Source organism: Saccostrea cucullata, unplaced genomic scaffold (assembly GCF_032062105.1).
Source record: "Saccostrea cucullata isolate Sc308-1 unplaced genomic scaffold, CSIRO_AGI_Scuc_v1 ctg934, whole genome shotgun sequence".
Lineage (NCBI taxonomy): Eukaryota > Metazoa > Mollusca > Bivalvia > Ostreida > Ostreidae > Saccostrea > Saccostrea cuccullata.
In genome coordinates this window covers 192,677-209,936 of record NW_026923633.1, presented here as the reverse complement: position 1 = coordinate 209,936, position 17,260 = coordinate 192,677, and the positions used below count along the sequence as shown (strand labels likewise).

At 33.1% G+C, this 17,260-nt stretch overlaps 1 protein-coding gene across 6 annotated transcripts; it reads right to left on the bottom strand.

Moving 5' to 3' along the window:
• Nucleotides 1-3,704: 3,704 nt before the first annotated feature.
• Nucleotides 3,705-15,153, bottom strand: LOC134264548 (uncharacterized). 6 transcript variants are annotated; one of them, XM_062746846.1, is made up of 8 exons: nt 14,909-15,153; nt 13,254-13,365; nt 11,218-11,768; nt 10,874-10,922; nt 8,642-10,643; nt 7,035-7,633; nt 6,819-6,864; nt 3,705-6,168 (listed from the first exon to the last, which is right to left on the bottom strand). In XM_062746846.1, exons 2-5 carry the CDS (start codon nt 13,326-13,328, stop codon nt 10,317-10,319), a joined length of 1,002 nt encoding a protein of 333 aa, XP_062602830.1. In that variant the 5' UTR covers nt 13,329-13,365; nt 14,909-15,153; the 3' UTR covers nt 3,705-6,168; nt 6,819-6,864; nt 7,035-7,633; nt 8,642-10,316. The 6 variants fall into 6 exon arrangements, with proteins under 6 accessions (XP_062602830.1, XP_062602827.1, XP_062602828.1 ...); XM_062746843.1 differs by having other exon boundaries at nt 13,254-13,367; nt 14,913-15,153; XM_062746844.1 differs by lacking the exon at nt 6,819-6,864 and having other exon boundaries at nt 13,254-13,367; nt 14,913-15,153.
• Nucleotides 15,154-17,260: the final 2,107 nt, after the last annotated feature.

Here is a 17,260-nt window from a genome sequence, read left to right as displayed (position 1 = left end):
AAGAAACAAATTAAAGGACTCAGTTTGAATAGTACTTATCTGTTAGAACTGAAGTTGAATATCATATATTGATAAAATTTGATGAAGAAAACAACACCGTTGCTATGGTTACAAAGAAGAGAAAATGTCCGATTTTGTGAACTTTATATCAATATTAAACCCTGTGTGCCAACTTCTTGCATCCACTTAGAGATTGAATGATAGTCAAAATTAAAAGCCAGGTTAGCTGTTAATAAATATCAATCATAAAAGTTTTGGGAATCTACATTTAAGGGTACGTATCCAAGGAAAGAAAATATTTTTCAGGTTTTTTTAAGCATATTATTTCTGCTTATTTCCATAGCAACGCTCTATTTAAAGAATCAAATCTGAATTTTTTCAAATGAGAAAACTAGGAGCACACCAACATCTTTAAAAATTGATCATTAGTTATGAGGAAATGTGCTTTTTTTAAAAGACAGGATCAGATTTAAACATACAGAGTGTTACTTTGAAAGCTCTCTGTGGTATAAAAACCTTGGCAACCATTGCTAACCAAAATGAAATATCACATTTTGTTCTTGGTATATGTTTCAAGGCTCTTTTTTCTATTATTTGGTCACAATTCATCCTATAATTGCTTTTTATTTTCACGTGTATGACTTTATAAAATTCATTGAATATTTTTTTTTGCTTTTGAATAGTTTGTTACCATAGTAACATATGTAATAGTTGATTTACCAAATATGTTTATCATGCATTTGAGACATCTGACCTTCAACTTTTGGAAACAGTCATTGCGTATTGTTTGCTTTGCCGCAAATGTTAATTATGGGACTCTAAACATGTTAAAAAATGCCATTTTTCGAACTTTAAGACATGTTGCCATGGTAACTATAAAACATAGCAACCAATTTTTGCCTGATTTCAGTTTAGGGTATCAATGACTTTTATCATAGAGAGTTTGGAGAAATTCTGAGACTATGCGTGCCACAGCTCCTATATAAAATTTCAAATCATTACAGAGAATTGCTCTTAATTTGTCTTTTATTATTTTATTTTTTATTTTAAATGGTTTTTTGCACTGTAAATTTTTTTTCAATTATATTTTCAATTACATTTCTTTTTATTTTGTATCATAGTTAATTTATATGTATATTGTATATTTTTTATTTGTATCATTTTTTGTATCGTATCTGTTTCAATTTGTAACATATAATTTTCCATTTTTATTGGGGGGTTTTCCTTTTCCGTTCCCATGTCTTCTATCTCAAAATGTTCTGTGACCATTTGATAACTTAAACTTCTCTCACCACTAATCTTCCTGGGCCTAGCTTTTATACCAAAACTTGAACATCTGAACTGCAAATCTTCTAATGTTGTCTATGGAATAGAATGTTCTCTGTGTGGAGTTGTTTATGTTGGTGAAACCAGAGCTTAAGGATCACTTAATAAAAGAATATCAGGTCATAGATTTCAAAAGCACACTGAATTGACGACGAATTTTTCGTTATTTCCCGATCATAACAAGGAGCACACGGCGGATGTGACCGGTCGGCAGGGGATGCTCACTCATCCGTGGCACTTGATCCCACCTCTGATGTTTTGAAGGTCCATGTTTGCTCTGCTCCTATTTTGCATTGTTATATATTATGACCTTTTGAGCTTGAACACTATTTGTTGTCTCCATATATTTCATTCACTAAAATGTGCATTGATTGTTTTGAAAAAGTAGTTTAGTTTTGAAGTGAATTTATTTGTGGTCTAAGCTTCCAGATAATGAATTTTATTTTTGTTTAACTTGTTAAATGTCGTAGAAGTAAAATAACCCGCAGCAAAACATATTTCATTCTTGCATTCATACCAAAGTGCTTTATCAGCAAATTTAGAGATCAAGTCGACAAGTTATTAACATTTAACAGGTGAAAGAAAATTTAACATATGTCAAAGTCTGTTTCGTGACCCTGAAGCCAGTTTTATACAATTGTAAAGCACTTGATGTCTTCTGTAAACCACCAAAGTAGAGAGGGTTCAAGTGTACGAGTATGTACAAGGGTTGATCCAAAATAATTTCACAACCGTTATAAAGAACCTTTAATAATAAAACAAAAAAATCAAAACTTTATATACATCGTACTTGACTTTTGCCCTAAAATTTCATTCAGATATACATGTATGGAATAATTTATAAACTATAAAAATGAACACAGTATTTTGTCTCGTCCATCGCTTCACGGCAGAATGTGGGTCAATTTCGTATGAGGTGTCAAATGATACTCATTTTAATCTCATTATGCATAAAACACATTTAAATTAGACAAAAGGAAATAACATTATGTCAAAATTCTAAAAATTTAATATAAAACTTAAAACAAGACGATACATAGCAAAAATACAGTACAGATAATCAAACCCACGTAGTCCCAAAAGAATTTTGTTATCATTTTAGAATTGTGTCGAACCGCAAAATAAAACTCCTTGGAAAAGAGTCATCTGTCATCCCTATTGCAGATGAATGAAACTTGAATGAAAAGGTGCATTTAAAAGAGAAAAAGTACTGTGCTTCACTGAGCTCACAAAATGATATAGCAGCTTTCATATGAGTATAATGGGAAAGTCCATATTATGATACGGAGAAAGTCAAGAATATATGTCCGATCAAAACTTCAAATAGGAGCTGCACAACAGTACGATGAAATAGTCTCATGAAATTTTACAAAGTGGTGCAGGTGGAGTTCCGGATAAATGATGCGTAAACGCCAGCGGAACAGACGGACGAACCTCCCTATCATCATATACTCAGTACACTTACCATTTCTTTTCAAGCTGAGGGCCTCGAGGGGTGGGGAAGGGGTAATAAAGCAGCAGCATGGGGTTTTTTTTGTAGTAACAAGTCGGCTCTTTTGAAGTTTAGAAGTTTAGAATGATTTTTTTAAGAATATGAAATGAATAAGTATAGGGAGATCGTATTTCTTATTCTGCTAGTTTGATGTTTTCATCATATCCGCTTTACGTTCATGCTGATTGCAGAATGGAAAGCAATTTAGTATTACAGTGTATTAATATTATCGTCAATTTCGATATTCTTTTAAACTATTTCAAACCATGAGAAGAATGTCAAGGGTATGTTTCCGCCATATTCTGTAATTTGGTTCTGACGGAAATAACTCTTATACATGTTCTACATGCTGATAAAGCTGACTTTATCATTAAACAAAAGACCAAAGAAAAACATTTCCTGGTTCCTGAGCCTCTTAAGGAAAACACGCGCATGTGCACTGATCACATGTTTTTTTTTAATAGAAAGTATTCAAGTACCAGTTAATATTATTGATATTTTCTTAACTCTGAAGGAAAATGCTTCAAACCTATTCGAATAAATATGAAGACAACGAACTGAAATCAAGCTCAACGGTCCAATGAAAAAGTACAAATTAGGAATAAAACAAGCATAAATTAAACTCTGTAATTATCAGAGATAGGATATCAGGAGCTATGGAGGAGGAAGTATCCCCTGTAAACAGTTCACATCCGCCGTCTGTTCCTTGTTAAGATCAGATAAACTGAAAATTCTCAGACAGTTCAATTTTCATTCAATGGCCAAGCAATGAGTATGAAAAACATGATATGTATTTTATAAATATGAGATTCAACAAGGGCACCAGAGAGCGGCACATCCCTTTGCAAAGAGCATTATTATCTTTAAATTAAAACAGCATTTGACATCGATTCCGATGTAAATTACTTCACTTAAGTTTCATTTGTACAGCGCTCAGTTCCTCACTCATCAACAATCGAACACACAATTGGATTAATATACAGTGTATCCTCCAACTTCGTTGCGATGGGATAGATATATATTTAAAAAATCTGTTGAATATACAGTTGTTTACTGGGGTAGACTGCCCAAGGCCGTAGACCTATTTTAAAAGTTCCTAGACTGACAATCGAGGAAAACAGACGGACTCTTTAAAGTAAGAAATTGTATGGGGACTGCTTAGTAGGGATATAATAATCTACTGTTGATGCAGGCCTACGGACTTGGGCAACATCTTGCACTTCGGTCCAACAGATGTACCGTTTTTCTCTATCCCAGTCAACAACTGTATAATATTGTTTCTTGTTTAATTAAGATGCTATTTAAACAAGATTGTTGTTACTAGTATTCTAATATCATCACCTTTTTGTCCATACTAAGATTTGTTTTAGAACCCGTACGCAAAAACATGCTATTGCGTATAGAATCAACCGAAATAGATACATTTTATCACGTAACAGTTGTAAGATTTGTTAATAAAGGTTTTTAAAGAAAACTGGGAGACATAAACTTCATATGCATGTGATAAGAGTAGATTGATATAAAAGGAGGCTTGAAAATAGAAAAAAATTGAAGTCATTACTCTAATTATAAATTTAAAATGTCAGTTTGCCATAAACTGCTTTCTCTGGAAAAAAAAAACCCAAATATAAAACAGCAAAAAGCATCAAACTCTTTGATGTCTTTAATATTTTTTGTTAACGTTCAGTGGGATAGTTGAATCAATGCAGACAGACCAACAGAATGGGGTCATTATATTTGAATGTAAAAAAGAAGGCTACAGCAAGATTTCTTTTTTAGTAGTTTTTTTTTTAACAAATTCAAATTCATCTGAATACAAAAACAGTCCTGCTTGTATTGGGGCACGATAAGCGGCCTCGGAAATTCCAACAGACTGTTGGAAGACCTAGTCTCCAAAAACTACATAGATGTAGTTGTTGAGAAACACATGCTTCTTTTTAATAGTACTATATAATATCTCCAGTAGTTGTATTTTATCACAATATATTTGCATGTGACCCATGAAAAGAATTGTATATTAGCAACTAGAAACAGTTGTCTCATATGTACAAGTGTTTTTCTGTCTACTAGTAGTAGTCTTTAACTTATAGTGGAGAATTCAAAAATATAAAGTGTTGAACAGTTGTTAACTTTGCATCTTTGCTAGTCAAGGGTTTCTGAACAACTTCTCAAATACGTTCAAAAGTACTGATACAGTTTTCTTCCCTGCTGTTGATTTTTGTGGGGTAAAGAAAGATGCTTGGTAGCACATTTATAAATAAGACCCGCTATATGTATCTTTGATTTTGGATTTTCATGAAGACTGGGAATTAATTTTAAAAAAAGTTGTTTGAAATATCGGTACATGACTATCAAAATTTTTTAAAACTGGCAATGAAAGACTACTTTACTTTATTTTTACCCGTTTTTCCAGCCAGGAACTGTAAACACATTTTGATTAATTCGTCTGAAGATTCAAATTCAGTTCATAGTTAATTTTAAAAAAATGATTTTTTTTTTACATTGTACTTCTCCTTATTATACTCTTAACGTTTTTAAATTGTATGCATGTTACTTGCATCATAAGAGTTGTGCTTGGATAAACGAACAAGCTGTGATTTCCTGAACATATTGTTTATAACATCTAATTGCTTATAACCGCCACCTATTTTTTTTTAGTTTTTCGATAGCGTGATTTCACTACTCGTACTTGTATCAAACATAACAGGCTTGGATCTGCCACATAGTTGCAAGAATTCCTCATGGTTTACATTTCTTATTATAAAATTTTAATCCGGTAAAGATCTCCGTTAAAATTTATGCGATAAAATCAATGTTCATTTCATAAATTATTAAACTTTTGTCATTTACACTTCTGACTCATGTGTGGCACTTTTGATGACGTCATCCTCCACTTGGCAGACAACGTCATCAGAATTTATTTTCTCTTCCTCATCCTCCACTGAACAGATAACGTCATCAGAATTTATTTTCTCTTCCTCATCCTCCACTGAACAGATAACGTCATAAGAATTTATTTTCTCTTCCTCTTCTTCCACTGAACAGATAACGTCATAAGAATTTATTTTCTCTTTCTCATCCTCCACTGAACAGATAACGTCATAAGAATTTATTTTCTGTTCCTCTTCCACCTTATCTTTTTGAAATTCCTGAGTTTCGTCCAGTTGAACAGCGCTATAATATCCCCTTGGAGTATCTTTCAGTGAAAGAGGTCCTTTTTTGCGTGCCGTTATTCTACGTTTGATCGTAAAACACAGTATGGTATAACCGTCGTCCGTCCTGATGACAGGTGCGCGGGAACTCGTGGACGACTGGCGCTCAAGAGGTGCCCTGATTCTTACAGAATAATTCTAAAAAAAAATGTCAATACAATCTTGATTTGTTCTGATCTGGGTATTATTTGAACCATGTAATAAAAAATATTTTAATTTCAGTTAAAATTTTGATAATGAATGTATAATAATTTTCTTGTTAATACAAATGACTTTTTGTTTGCTGATAATTCATCCATACCTTGTAGATAAATGCAAATCGATCAGTTAAATTTTGCTTTTGTACTGGAGAAATGTTTCAAGACTAATTAAATTTATATTCTAATGCAAAAATATTGTAAAACACCTTTTGATTGGCCAATGCACTGATGTTTGAAGCAGTAAAACGAGCATTAACGAGCGTGAAAGCTTTTTCATTGTGACGTCATAATAGAGCGACGCAAAAACACAATGCTCCGTGACGTATCTTGTAACAAAATTCATCAAAATAAGACGTAAAAATAAACAAAATGCATGTATTGCATTAGAATGGGAATAACTAATCTTCTAATTTGGTATTTGCGACCGTTAATGCTGATTTAACGGTCGCAAACATCCATTTTACCGGCTCCGCTTACGCGTCGCCGGTAAAACTCAGTTTGCAACCGTTAAATCAGCATTTACGGTCGCAAATACCAAATTAGAAGACAGTTATTCCCTAAGTTTATGAAAAGCATGAATTTACTTACTTGTTTTGCTTTTCTCGCAAAGATCACAGAAGCAAAGAAAACCAATCTGATACAATTTAAAAGAATAGAATTACTAGTAAATAAAAAAAACAATCAAAAAATAATTTTTGTCAAATATAAAATCAAAATGAAACTCACGAATAAGCAAAAACTAGTAAATAAGAAAAACAATCAAAAAATAATTTTTGTCAAATATAAAATCAAAATAAAACTTACGAAATAAGCAAAACTACAGCTACAGCAATGCCTGGATTTGAAGAATGGTTTTCGGTCTTCAGTGGGTAAAGTGGAATTGAATTCGAGGTATTTGTAGAAATTAAAATGGAGTCATTGCTTACAGTAAATGAAGTTGTGACGTATTTTACGTCATTTATCGTGACGTTTTTTACGTCATTAATCACGTGACGTTTTGTCGTCTGCCTGACATTGACTTGAGTTGTGGAAACTCCAAGCGTGGTGAGATATTGTGTAGTAATAATACGGTCCGCTGATGATGTAGACATGGTTAAATATTGTGACGTTGTCGTCATACTTTCCGTCGTTTGTTCACAAGAGACGTTCAAGATTTTAAAATCACTTTTAAGGGATTCACACAGTGGGTGTTGGTCCAGACATACCTGTTTTTCGGAACACTTGATGTCGTCTGTAAACCAAGGTTGGTAATCTCTGATATATTGTGGAAGACAGACTTTAAGAAGGTTTGATAAAAAATCACAATCATTGGAAACACACTCGTGTAAACACAACATAGAAAATTTCCCAGGCGGTGGACACGGTACACAGTTGTACCATTCATCCAAGGAAGCAGGGTATCTCTGAAATAAATTCAATAGTATAATTAGATATGTATACATTATTTTTTTCTATTTGTAATATATTGTTTTATCAATGTTTTATATTTACCATTTGAAAATTAAAGTTTGTTTCAAATTGAGTTGCTAAGTTTGATAAATAATGACGTTTTACGTGTCATTCGAGTTTTTACGCAAAAGCCATAGTGACGTCACAGTAGCAGAATTTAATATTTGCAATAATATACAATTATTGCTGGTTTTTGAGGTCAATACAATGATTTAGCCATCTGAGGAGTACAATATTCACCGAGCCCGAAGGGCGAGGTGAATATTGTACTTCGAAGATGGCTAAATCATTGTATTGACCGAAAAAATCAGCAATAATTGTTTTATTATATGATTCACTGATAAAATGATACAGCTAATTACTTGCTTGCATTTTATTAAGCCCTAGCCAAATACAAGAGAGTAGCAGAATCTAAATGTGAATAAACCTTACCAGTCGTATCAATTTGAAATGTTTTTTAAAATCAATTTTTGTAAAAAAAAAAAAAAATGCCATGAGAGAAATATATATTGTCAGTCTTTTTTATGGAATAGATTTTGAATGGAAGGAGTTTTATTAGGAAAAACTGACTACCAAAAAGTTTTTAAAAAAAATGTTGTTCAGAAAAAGTGTTGGAGGGGGATGTGTGTCCCTGCATCCCCTCTTACCTCCTCACCCAAAATATATATTTGCTGTTTTTTCACATGAAAATAAAAATCATAGTCGTTTAAATAGCTTTTAAATAGCTTTTTAAAACAATTTATATCAATTTGGAATTTCCGAATCTATTTTTAGGTAAATGTAGAGGAAATAAATCCTTGTATTGACCTGGAACGTCACGTGCAGGTCAATACAACGTAATATTTTTCTAACATAGTTGGATCTCAGCCAATCAGAGAGATTGAAATTATTCAATCATATAATAAAAATTATTATATTTTCTACATGAACTAGAACTGTATTGTTTTTCCTACCGATATTACCTTGATTGTACACATGCCTTTAACTTCGCCAGCCCTACACATCCAAATGATCAGTGGCCAGAAAAATCTATTCATATCCAAACCGAATCTCTGGCAATCTCGTCATGATGTGATTCCAGTGATGACGTCAATTTCAAAATTGGATCCATAAATAGTAGCAAAAACCCAAAAAAGTATTTTCCTCTTCACGTAATCCATCTTTTAAAAAATATTCCCTTTTAATTGACGTTGGTCAGCTAGCTTTCGTAGAGTACTTCAATCTTTCCAATTGCGACTGAATTTTCATGTGTCTTCATACATACGAATTGAAGTATGTTTCCTGGCTTACGAGGAAATGATACCGATGCCACTTAATCCTGTGTATTCGAATATTTCAAATTGAGAAAGAAAAATCAGCTGTGTTGTGTATGATGTTGCTTCAGCTATAGCTATCGGTTTTAAAGGACATTCCCTCTTCCTCATTATTATATCGGCTTATTGTAAATACGCTCTACTTTACTCTAGTGTTTTGTCGTACAACGGATATGACCAAAAGATTGATATACACATGGAAATGTGATAACATACGGAAATGACGTTAAGATAAAAAAAAAGTATTAAGGCTGTTGCAGATGAAATAATCAGACATTTACTACAATGCAACTCAAAATGTAATCTATTGAGCTAAATATTTTTTCTCTCTCAAAACTTTAAACTATAATACCTGTAGTTTACTTATGTAAGCACACTTTGGGTCAGATGTGCAATTCTTTACAACATTCTGTCGAAACATTTCCAACGGTTGATTAATTTACTTAATTTACAAAACTATTCGTAAATATTTATCATTATATTGAGCCTTCGGATAAAGAAATACGCCTGTCGCCGCAACTCTTGATAAAATAAGTATGTTTTGTTATTAGAACAATACACAATGTATTGCGTTTTCCTTTTTGAAAAGTTTCTTAATACAGTTTTCTTATTTCTAGACATCTGTATTTGAAATAAATTTATATTGATTGATTATTAGTTTCTTCTCAGAAAAAATGTAACGTGGCCATTATTTAGCTGTGTTGGACCAATGTGAACAATGAAGTCATGCCGTTTTCCTTTTAACATAACTCCCCCTCCTCCCTAAAAATCACAAAAAAAAGAAATTCTTACTAAATAATGAATAAATATACAATGTATAAAGTACAGATAAACACTGAACATTTTTAAGCATGTAAACCCGTAGTATATTTTAGTAGATTTTGCTCTTCAAAATTCAATGCTTGTAATAAGTATCAGCATTGCACTCATCTGATATTTCACTATAATAAGCAGCGAGGCCATCTTTAATTAAGATTTTCTTGTCCTCTCCCGACTGAGGGTAAAATTATTTACTAATCGGTAGGTAGGTACCTAGGCCTAAGGCGGAAAAATCTTTTTTTTTTTCTAGAAAAATTAAACATATTTGTTGACGGGATATGAGGATCAGTTAAAAGAAAAAAATATATTGTGTCTTGGAATGTAAAAAAAAATTGAGTCGGGCCATTTTTAATCAGTCGGTTGGGAGAGGACAACCAAACATTTTTTTTTTAATTTACAGATGGACCATAAAATCCATTAAATACATAAATAATCTGTATATACATACTAACAAATATTTTTTGAGTATTAATATCAGGAATGTTTTGATTAATGTTTCATCCAATTATATTCGTGTCTCCCGGTCGACGTCATTTGTAATGACGTTATCTTCACATAGCTCGTCATCACAGTTCGCTTTAATACTCTCATCCTCTTCGAATATTTCGTTGTTTTGAAACACGGCGACAGTTTGAGATTCGACCCCAGGAACATGGTTGTAATATCCCTTTTGAATTTCTTTTGACGTCAGGTACCCGTTGTCATGTGACGTCACCCTATGTTTGAGCAAGACACATAGTATGCTGCAGTCCTTTTCTGTTCTTATGATCGGTGAACGCGAGTCAGTAGAAGTTTGGCGGTAAAGAGGGCTTTCAAAATTAACATAGTAAATCTAAAACGAAAGAGTATAATATCAATTCAGCACATATTACATGTATTTATTACTTCAAACAATTAGTTTCTAGTACCTTGATTTAGTATACATGTATTATAAATGCTTTGGAATCCTTACATTGATGTTCTCTAGTGAAAACAGTAGGTCTTTAGACGAAATCGGTGAAGATTGATATTACAACATAGTGGTTTTTATACTTAATTAAAGAAAAACACGAATGTCCTTACTTTCTTTACTTTCCAGAAAGCAAAAACGACAGCTGCGAATACAGCAAACCTGTTAAAATGATCAAAAATAAAATCAAAATATTATTTATGTGATTAAGCAAATTAGAGACCCAGGCCCCATAAACTGAGAAAGACTTGAACCTAAACGTCAGATCAAATGAACTTTTGAAATAATATTAATTCTATTCATCCACCAAAAATTTAATTGGGTGTTTGTACTAGTATTTGAATAGTTTTTGATGTATCAAGACATCAAAGTTTTGACTTAATAAAACCTTTTTCTGATTTTGAACTTGAAGTCGGTTGAAAGACAAAAACAAAAAAAATCAAGAATAAAAACTTACACAGTAACTACAACACCTATTATAATAAATAATAAGTCATAAGATTTAGGCTCCATGCTCGGTGGTTCTTGTGGAATGGCTGTAACAGAAATGGTCAACGTCGTGTCATTGCTCATTTCGATAAACGATGTTGTGAGAGATTCTGTGACGTTTGTCACGTGATCATTGGTCGTCTGCGTCGTTCTCATAGGGGTTGTGGTGGAGAAGTAGGTTGTGGTTCTGGTGTAAAACGGTGTTGTTGTGGTGGCTCTCGTCGTGGTAGTGGAAGTGGTAGTGGTGGTTGTTATACAGGAATCCGAAATATTTTGAAAAACTTGTTCATCATCAAGACCACAGGAAGGTCGTTTGTTCAAACATGTATGTTTTTCTACGCACTTGATTTCATCGGTAAACCATTGCTGGTAGTACTGGTTATATTGCGAGAGGCAAACTTCAAGCAGTTTTATCAACACAGTACAATCGATGCTGTCTTGTGAACACAACAAGGAGAAATTCCTTGGAGGTGGACACGGTACACAGTTGTACCATTCCTCAACAGAAGTAGGATACCTCTAAAAAATAGTAGTATAGTTTTTCGTTTAGTGCTGCATGGTTATATATGTATGTTACGTAGGTTTTCAAGTTACAGTTCAATACTCTTATAACAAATTGACCCCAAAAACAAGTAATTTTCCTTCCCTGTGACTTCAAAATTAATGAAATATAGCAATTAGTAATAAAGCCCAAAAGCCATAGAAACAGTACAATCGAGAGTAGAGAAAGACGGACTTCTGGAAAATATTGGGTGCCATAGAGGAGTAAGCATCCCTTTAAACCGGTCACACCCTTTGCTCCTTGTAAAACGGGAAAATATGGTGACAATTAATTTCACAACAGGATGTGTTTGTGAAACACTGATGCTCACTTTTGGCAAAAATTAATGTTTCTTAAATGCATGTCCAACTCCCTAGTAAATAGAGGAAAAATGTTATCCAAAGAAAGGACTTATCTCAATGAATATACGGTGAAATATGAAAGTTGAAGCTCTAAACACTCAAAGGTTTAAGGCAAGTTTAAGTTTTTAAATGTGGGTCAAATCCAAGGTTAAGATCTAAGGGAGGGCCAATGTAAAGGTACGCAGGGAGGGGGGGGGGGCTTGTTATAAGAATTACACATGCGAAATATGAAAGCCCTAACAACAACTGTTCAAAGGTTTTACCCAAGGTTATTTTTTTTAAAGAAGGTCAAATTCCAAGGTTAAAAGGTTAAAATAGTTGCTATCCAAAGGAAGGCTTTGTAACATGAAATACAACAGTAAATTAAGAAGCCCCTCGTGCTACAGTTTATGTGCTCAAAGGATATGTCCAAGGTTTAAGATATTAAAAGTGGGTCATAGGTCAAAGTCAAACTATTAATATATACAAATACAAGGAAAGGTCTTGTCACAATGAATGCACTTGAGAAGTACCAATCACTAGCAACACTTTTCTAAAGCAATGCCAAAGGTAAAAGTACTAGTATAGTAAATTCTTGCAAAAGTTGGTCAAAATCCAAGGGCAAGAGGCCAAGAGATTCCAAATTATAAGTATCCAAAGAAAGGGATAGGGCAAATGAAATATGAAAGCCATATCTCCAACCAATCGGAAGTTATTGCGGACAGACAGATGGACAGTCAGGGCAAAAACTTTATATTCCCGAATCTTCGAGTACGGTGGCAAGATTGTAATTATGGTATAACAAATAGTATTCACAACGAGAATCAGTATTCGGCTGAATAATAAATTGTATTTGTAGATCGACCATTGAAATGTTCTCTTCAGACGAGACAGTTAAAATTCTTGTTTCACCAACTTTTATGTCAATAGCTTGCCTCGCTTTACGAATTATGCGTACTTAAGAGTATGACCTTGGGCTTAGAATCAACTATGACAACTTTATATGCAGGTGTTAAAGACACATGTATTTATGTTACTCAGCTCACTATAAAAAGGTTTTTAAAGATTAAAGATAATGAAAATTTCCATGCATTTTATAGATTTTGCGATTTTTTGTGTTACCTGTATTGTACACATGGCTAAACCTCCACAAGCCGAGCACAGCAAAGTGAGTACAGAAAGAAAATGTCCACTCATAACCACTCGATTCCAAGGATTCTCATGACGCCATTTTCTCTTTTATAAACAATAAAATAATTCAAATAAAACTGATTATGGCGAAATTTCCTTGATTTAATGTCCGTATTTAAATTTTTTCTGTCTAGTTTCAAAACACAGTGAGTTTAAACTAAATCCCATATATTCTTTTGTTTCATGATATCGGTGATTACTGCTTTCAAACTTATCGAAGAAAACCAGAAAATATAATGGCCCAGTCGCTGATTAGTAGTCACTTTATATCAAACACTGCACATTAAACATGCTTTTGGTTATCAATAAAAAGAAAATCAACGCCTCCCTAAGTTACTGCATCAATGCATCCCTGAATTACCCGAATGACCTTGAATGACCTTGATGACCTCGTCCCACGCATCGTTTGATTTCAGTTTCTTCGTTTATAGCAGCTAAAGATATTTATGTAGATTCTGAAGTACCAGGCAAGTTTTGTACCACGAAGGAGGCTCTACTCACCCAGCGGATGTGAAATTTTTTTAAGGGCGATGTTTCTTTAAGAGCCTCTGACAAGAAGAAAGAGGAAAGGCGGAAGTATTTACGTTTTTTTTCTTTGGGAACAGGAATTTAATACTTTGAATTTGTCTCTTAATAAAAATTAGCCTTCTTTAGTTATTATTAAAAATTCATGGTGATTTTGTATCGATTGTTGTTTTAGTTGCTATGTCATGAAAGATACATCTATTTGTCATAGTGTAAATGTAATAAATTCATGAAAATCTAGAATAAGTGTTAGCTGATGGGATGTACATGTATTTTTATCATATGATATAGGATAGAGAATATAAAGATTTGGTCACTGAGGAGAGTATGCGTACATAATATACACGTGTATATAAATATGGTTGAAGTACTTCTCTCATTAGCTATTTAATCATTATTAACACAAGAAGCTTATTACACAAATTTTTCGAATCCAGACATCACTTGTTATAAAGAAATGGGTCGGACTATACTATATTCCTGGATAAGACAGATTTACTGAAAAAGTCTGTACGTACTTTTAAGGCGAGATTACGGAATAAATAATATTCGAATGAGACAAGTTCCACTGTACTTACTTATTCTGATACCTTTTTTCAAAATCTTAAGGTTCCAGTATCTATCTTCCCAGGATTTTTAACTAGACCAGATGAAGTAAGCTTTCAAATGCTGGAAACTCTTTTAACAAAATACATATATTGCACTTAATTTGTCATGTTTGTGAATTTTATTGGTTTTCATTCGGGAACTGATCTACCTTTAGCATGTAAACATGCTAATAAATTCGACCCATTAACCTCATTTTATTTACTCTTATCATGCATATAATGCATAAATTATTATATCAACAGATCAAGGTTACACCAAATTCACTGTGTTTTTATAGCCTGATACATAAATATAACAAAATTCTTCAATTCAGTTATATAAGTCAAAAGACATAAATACACAGTATTTACAATATTAATATGCTTGGAACTAAATTAAAAGATCATTTATAAAGCAGGTGGGAATTCATCAATTTCGACTGCGAGTTACGGAGATCATTTGAAAGATATAACTTACCACATCTAGTCCCTACATACCACTCCTCTGAAGATACTAATATACGCGACAAACACTGATGTTCACGCCGTGCTTGTAAGTCCTTGCAAAAGGAGTGTGTTTTTTATTGACAACAATTAAGTCCTTATCCTCATTTTATAATGATCCTCGACAGTTTCATATTTAAACAGTAGAGACATCTTAACAATGATGCTGCATACATGCTACACCACTGAGAGCTTATAAAACATTTAACAAGAGGCCCATGGGCCACATCGCTCACCTGAGCACTGTGACTAGGAAAAAGTAGAAATTGGTTTATTATTTAATAATTTAAATCCAAAAGTAGTCCCAATACCAATCCTGGCTTTGCTATTCTTGATAAGATGATTTTTAAAGAATTTTCATATATATGTCTATGAAAAACTTTGGTAGGCCATTGTGGCCCTGCCCTACCCCCGGGGTCATGATTTGAACAAACTTGAATCTACACTACCTGAGGATGCTTCCATATAAATATGATCAATTATGGCTTTGTTATTCTTGAGAAGAAGATTTTTAAAAAATTTTCTATATATTTCTATGTAAAACTTTGGTCGGCCATTGTGGCCCCTCCCTACCCCCGGGGGTCATGATTTGAACAAACTTGAATATACACTACCTGAGGATGCTTTCATATAAATATGATCAATAATGGCTTTGTTATTCTTGAGAAGAAGATTTTTAAAGAAATTTCCTATATATTTCTTTGTAAAACTTTGGTTGGCCATTGTGGCCCCGCCCTACCCCGGGGGTCATGGTTTGAACAAACTTGAATCTACACTATCTGAGGATGCTGTCATATAAATATGATCAATTATGGCTTTATTATTCTTGAGAAGAAGATTTTTAAAGAATTTTCCTATATATTTCTATGTAAAACTTTGGTCGGCCATTTTGGCCCCGCCCTTACCCGGGGTTCATGATTTGAACAAACTTGAATCTACACTACCTGAGGATGTTTCCCCATAAGTTTCATCTTTCCTGGCTCAGTGGTTCTTGAGAAGATTTTTAAAACATACCATCAAATTTTCATTAATTCCCAATTATCTCCCCTTGAATGAGAGCCTGGCCCTTCATTTGAACAAACTTGAATCCCCTTCACCCAAGAATGCTTTGTGGCAAGTTTGGTTGAAATTGGCCCAGCGGTTCTTGAGAAGAAGTCGAAAATGTGAAAAGTTGACAACGACGACAACAACGACGACAACGACGACGACGACGACGACAGACAACGGACAAATTGTGATCAGAAAAGCTCACTTGAGCCTTTGGCTCAGGTGAGCTAAAAACAAATGAAATTCTCTGAAAGTGTATCAGATGTTCGCTTTATGAAATCCAAGAAAAACAGCTTTTCACAAAACCTCTGGAAGAGTTCCATTTGTGTCTGGCATCTTTCTATAACGGCTTATCAATAGAGTTTTGTTTAAAATCGTTATATTACGTAACGGTTCCACGTTAAGAGCTCCGGAATGAGTCACAAGAAAATCGAACGATATGCTATAATGTGACTATTATGAGCTCTTATTCAATACGGAACTTGTATTATTAATCATTAATTAATAAATTTAAGGAGGTTTGAAAATCAAACTGTAAAAAAAAAAATACCTATGTATAGCGTAATGAGAAAAAAGGGATATATTTTTTTAAATGAACTAATTATAATTGCTTCATTTTTTCCCATACTAAACGTAATAACTTATCAATCGCTGACTTCCGCATGCTTGACGTTGCACTTAATGATCCCGATATCGTACAGTTAAACTCTCTAATACTATCAAGGTGACATGAAAAAAAAATATAGAGGTGAAATTTAAAAACTCATCAGCATACGTCGATCGTGGGATTTAAAAAGATTATACACCAGAGGAGGTGCAAGTCTAAAAACTTCTTATATACATTAAGTACATTGTAAACCAAAATGTCGGTATCAAAATAACAACACAATTTGTCTATCTTATAAGCTTGAAGAGCTGCGTGTTTTCATTTAAAAAAAAATTTTGCTACATGTAACCCAAAGATTAAAAAGCTCACTTTAATGAATGCTATCTTAAGTAAAACAAAACCTTACACGGTCCGTGTAACACTTAACAATTCAAATGTCTAAAATGATTTTGACTTTTAGAATGTTAATATATTAAATTAAATTTCTAAATTTCAAAAACTTAAACTGATTTGGTATTTGAAATTTCAGGATTTCGGATTTTAATATTTTACATTTTTACCTTATATTTTCAAAATTCAACTTTTCAAAACAGATTCTTGTACTTTAAACTTTTAAGTTTTTAATCTACTGTTTGTTCAGAAAATGCACGCTTAGCAATCCAAAGTTC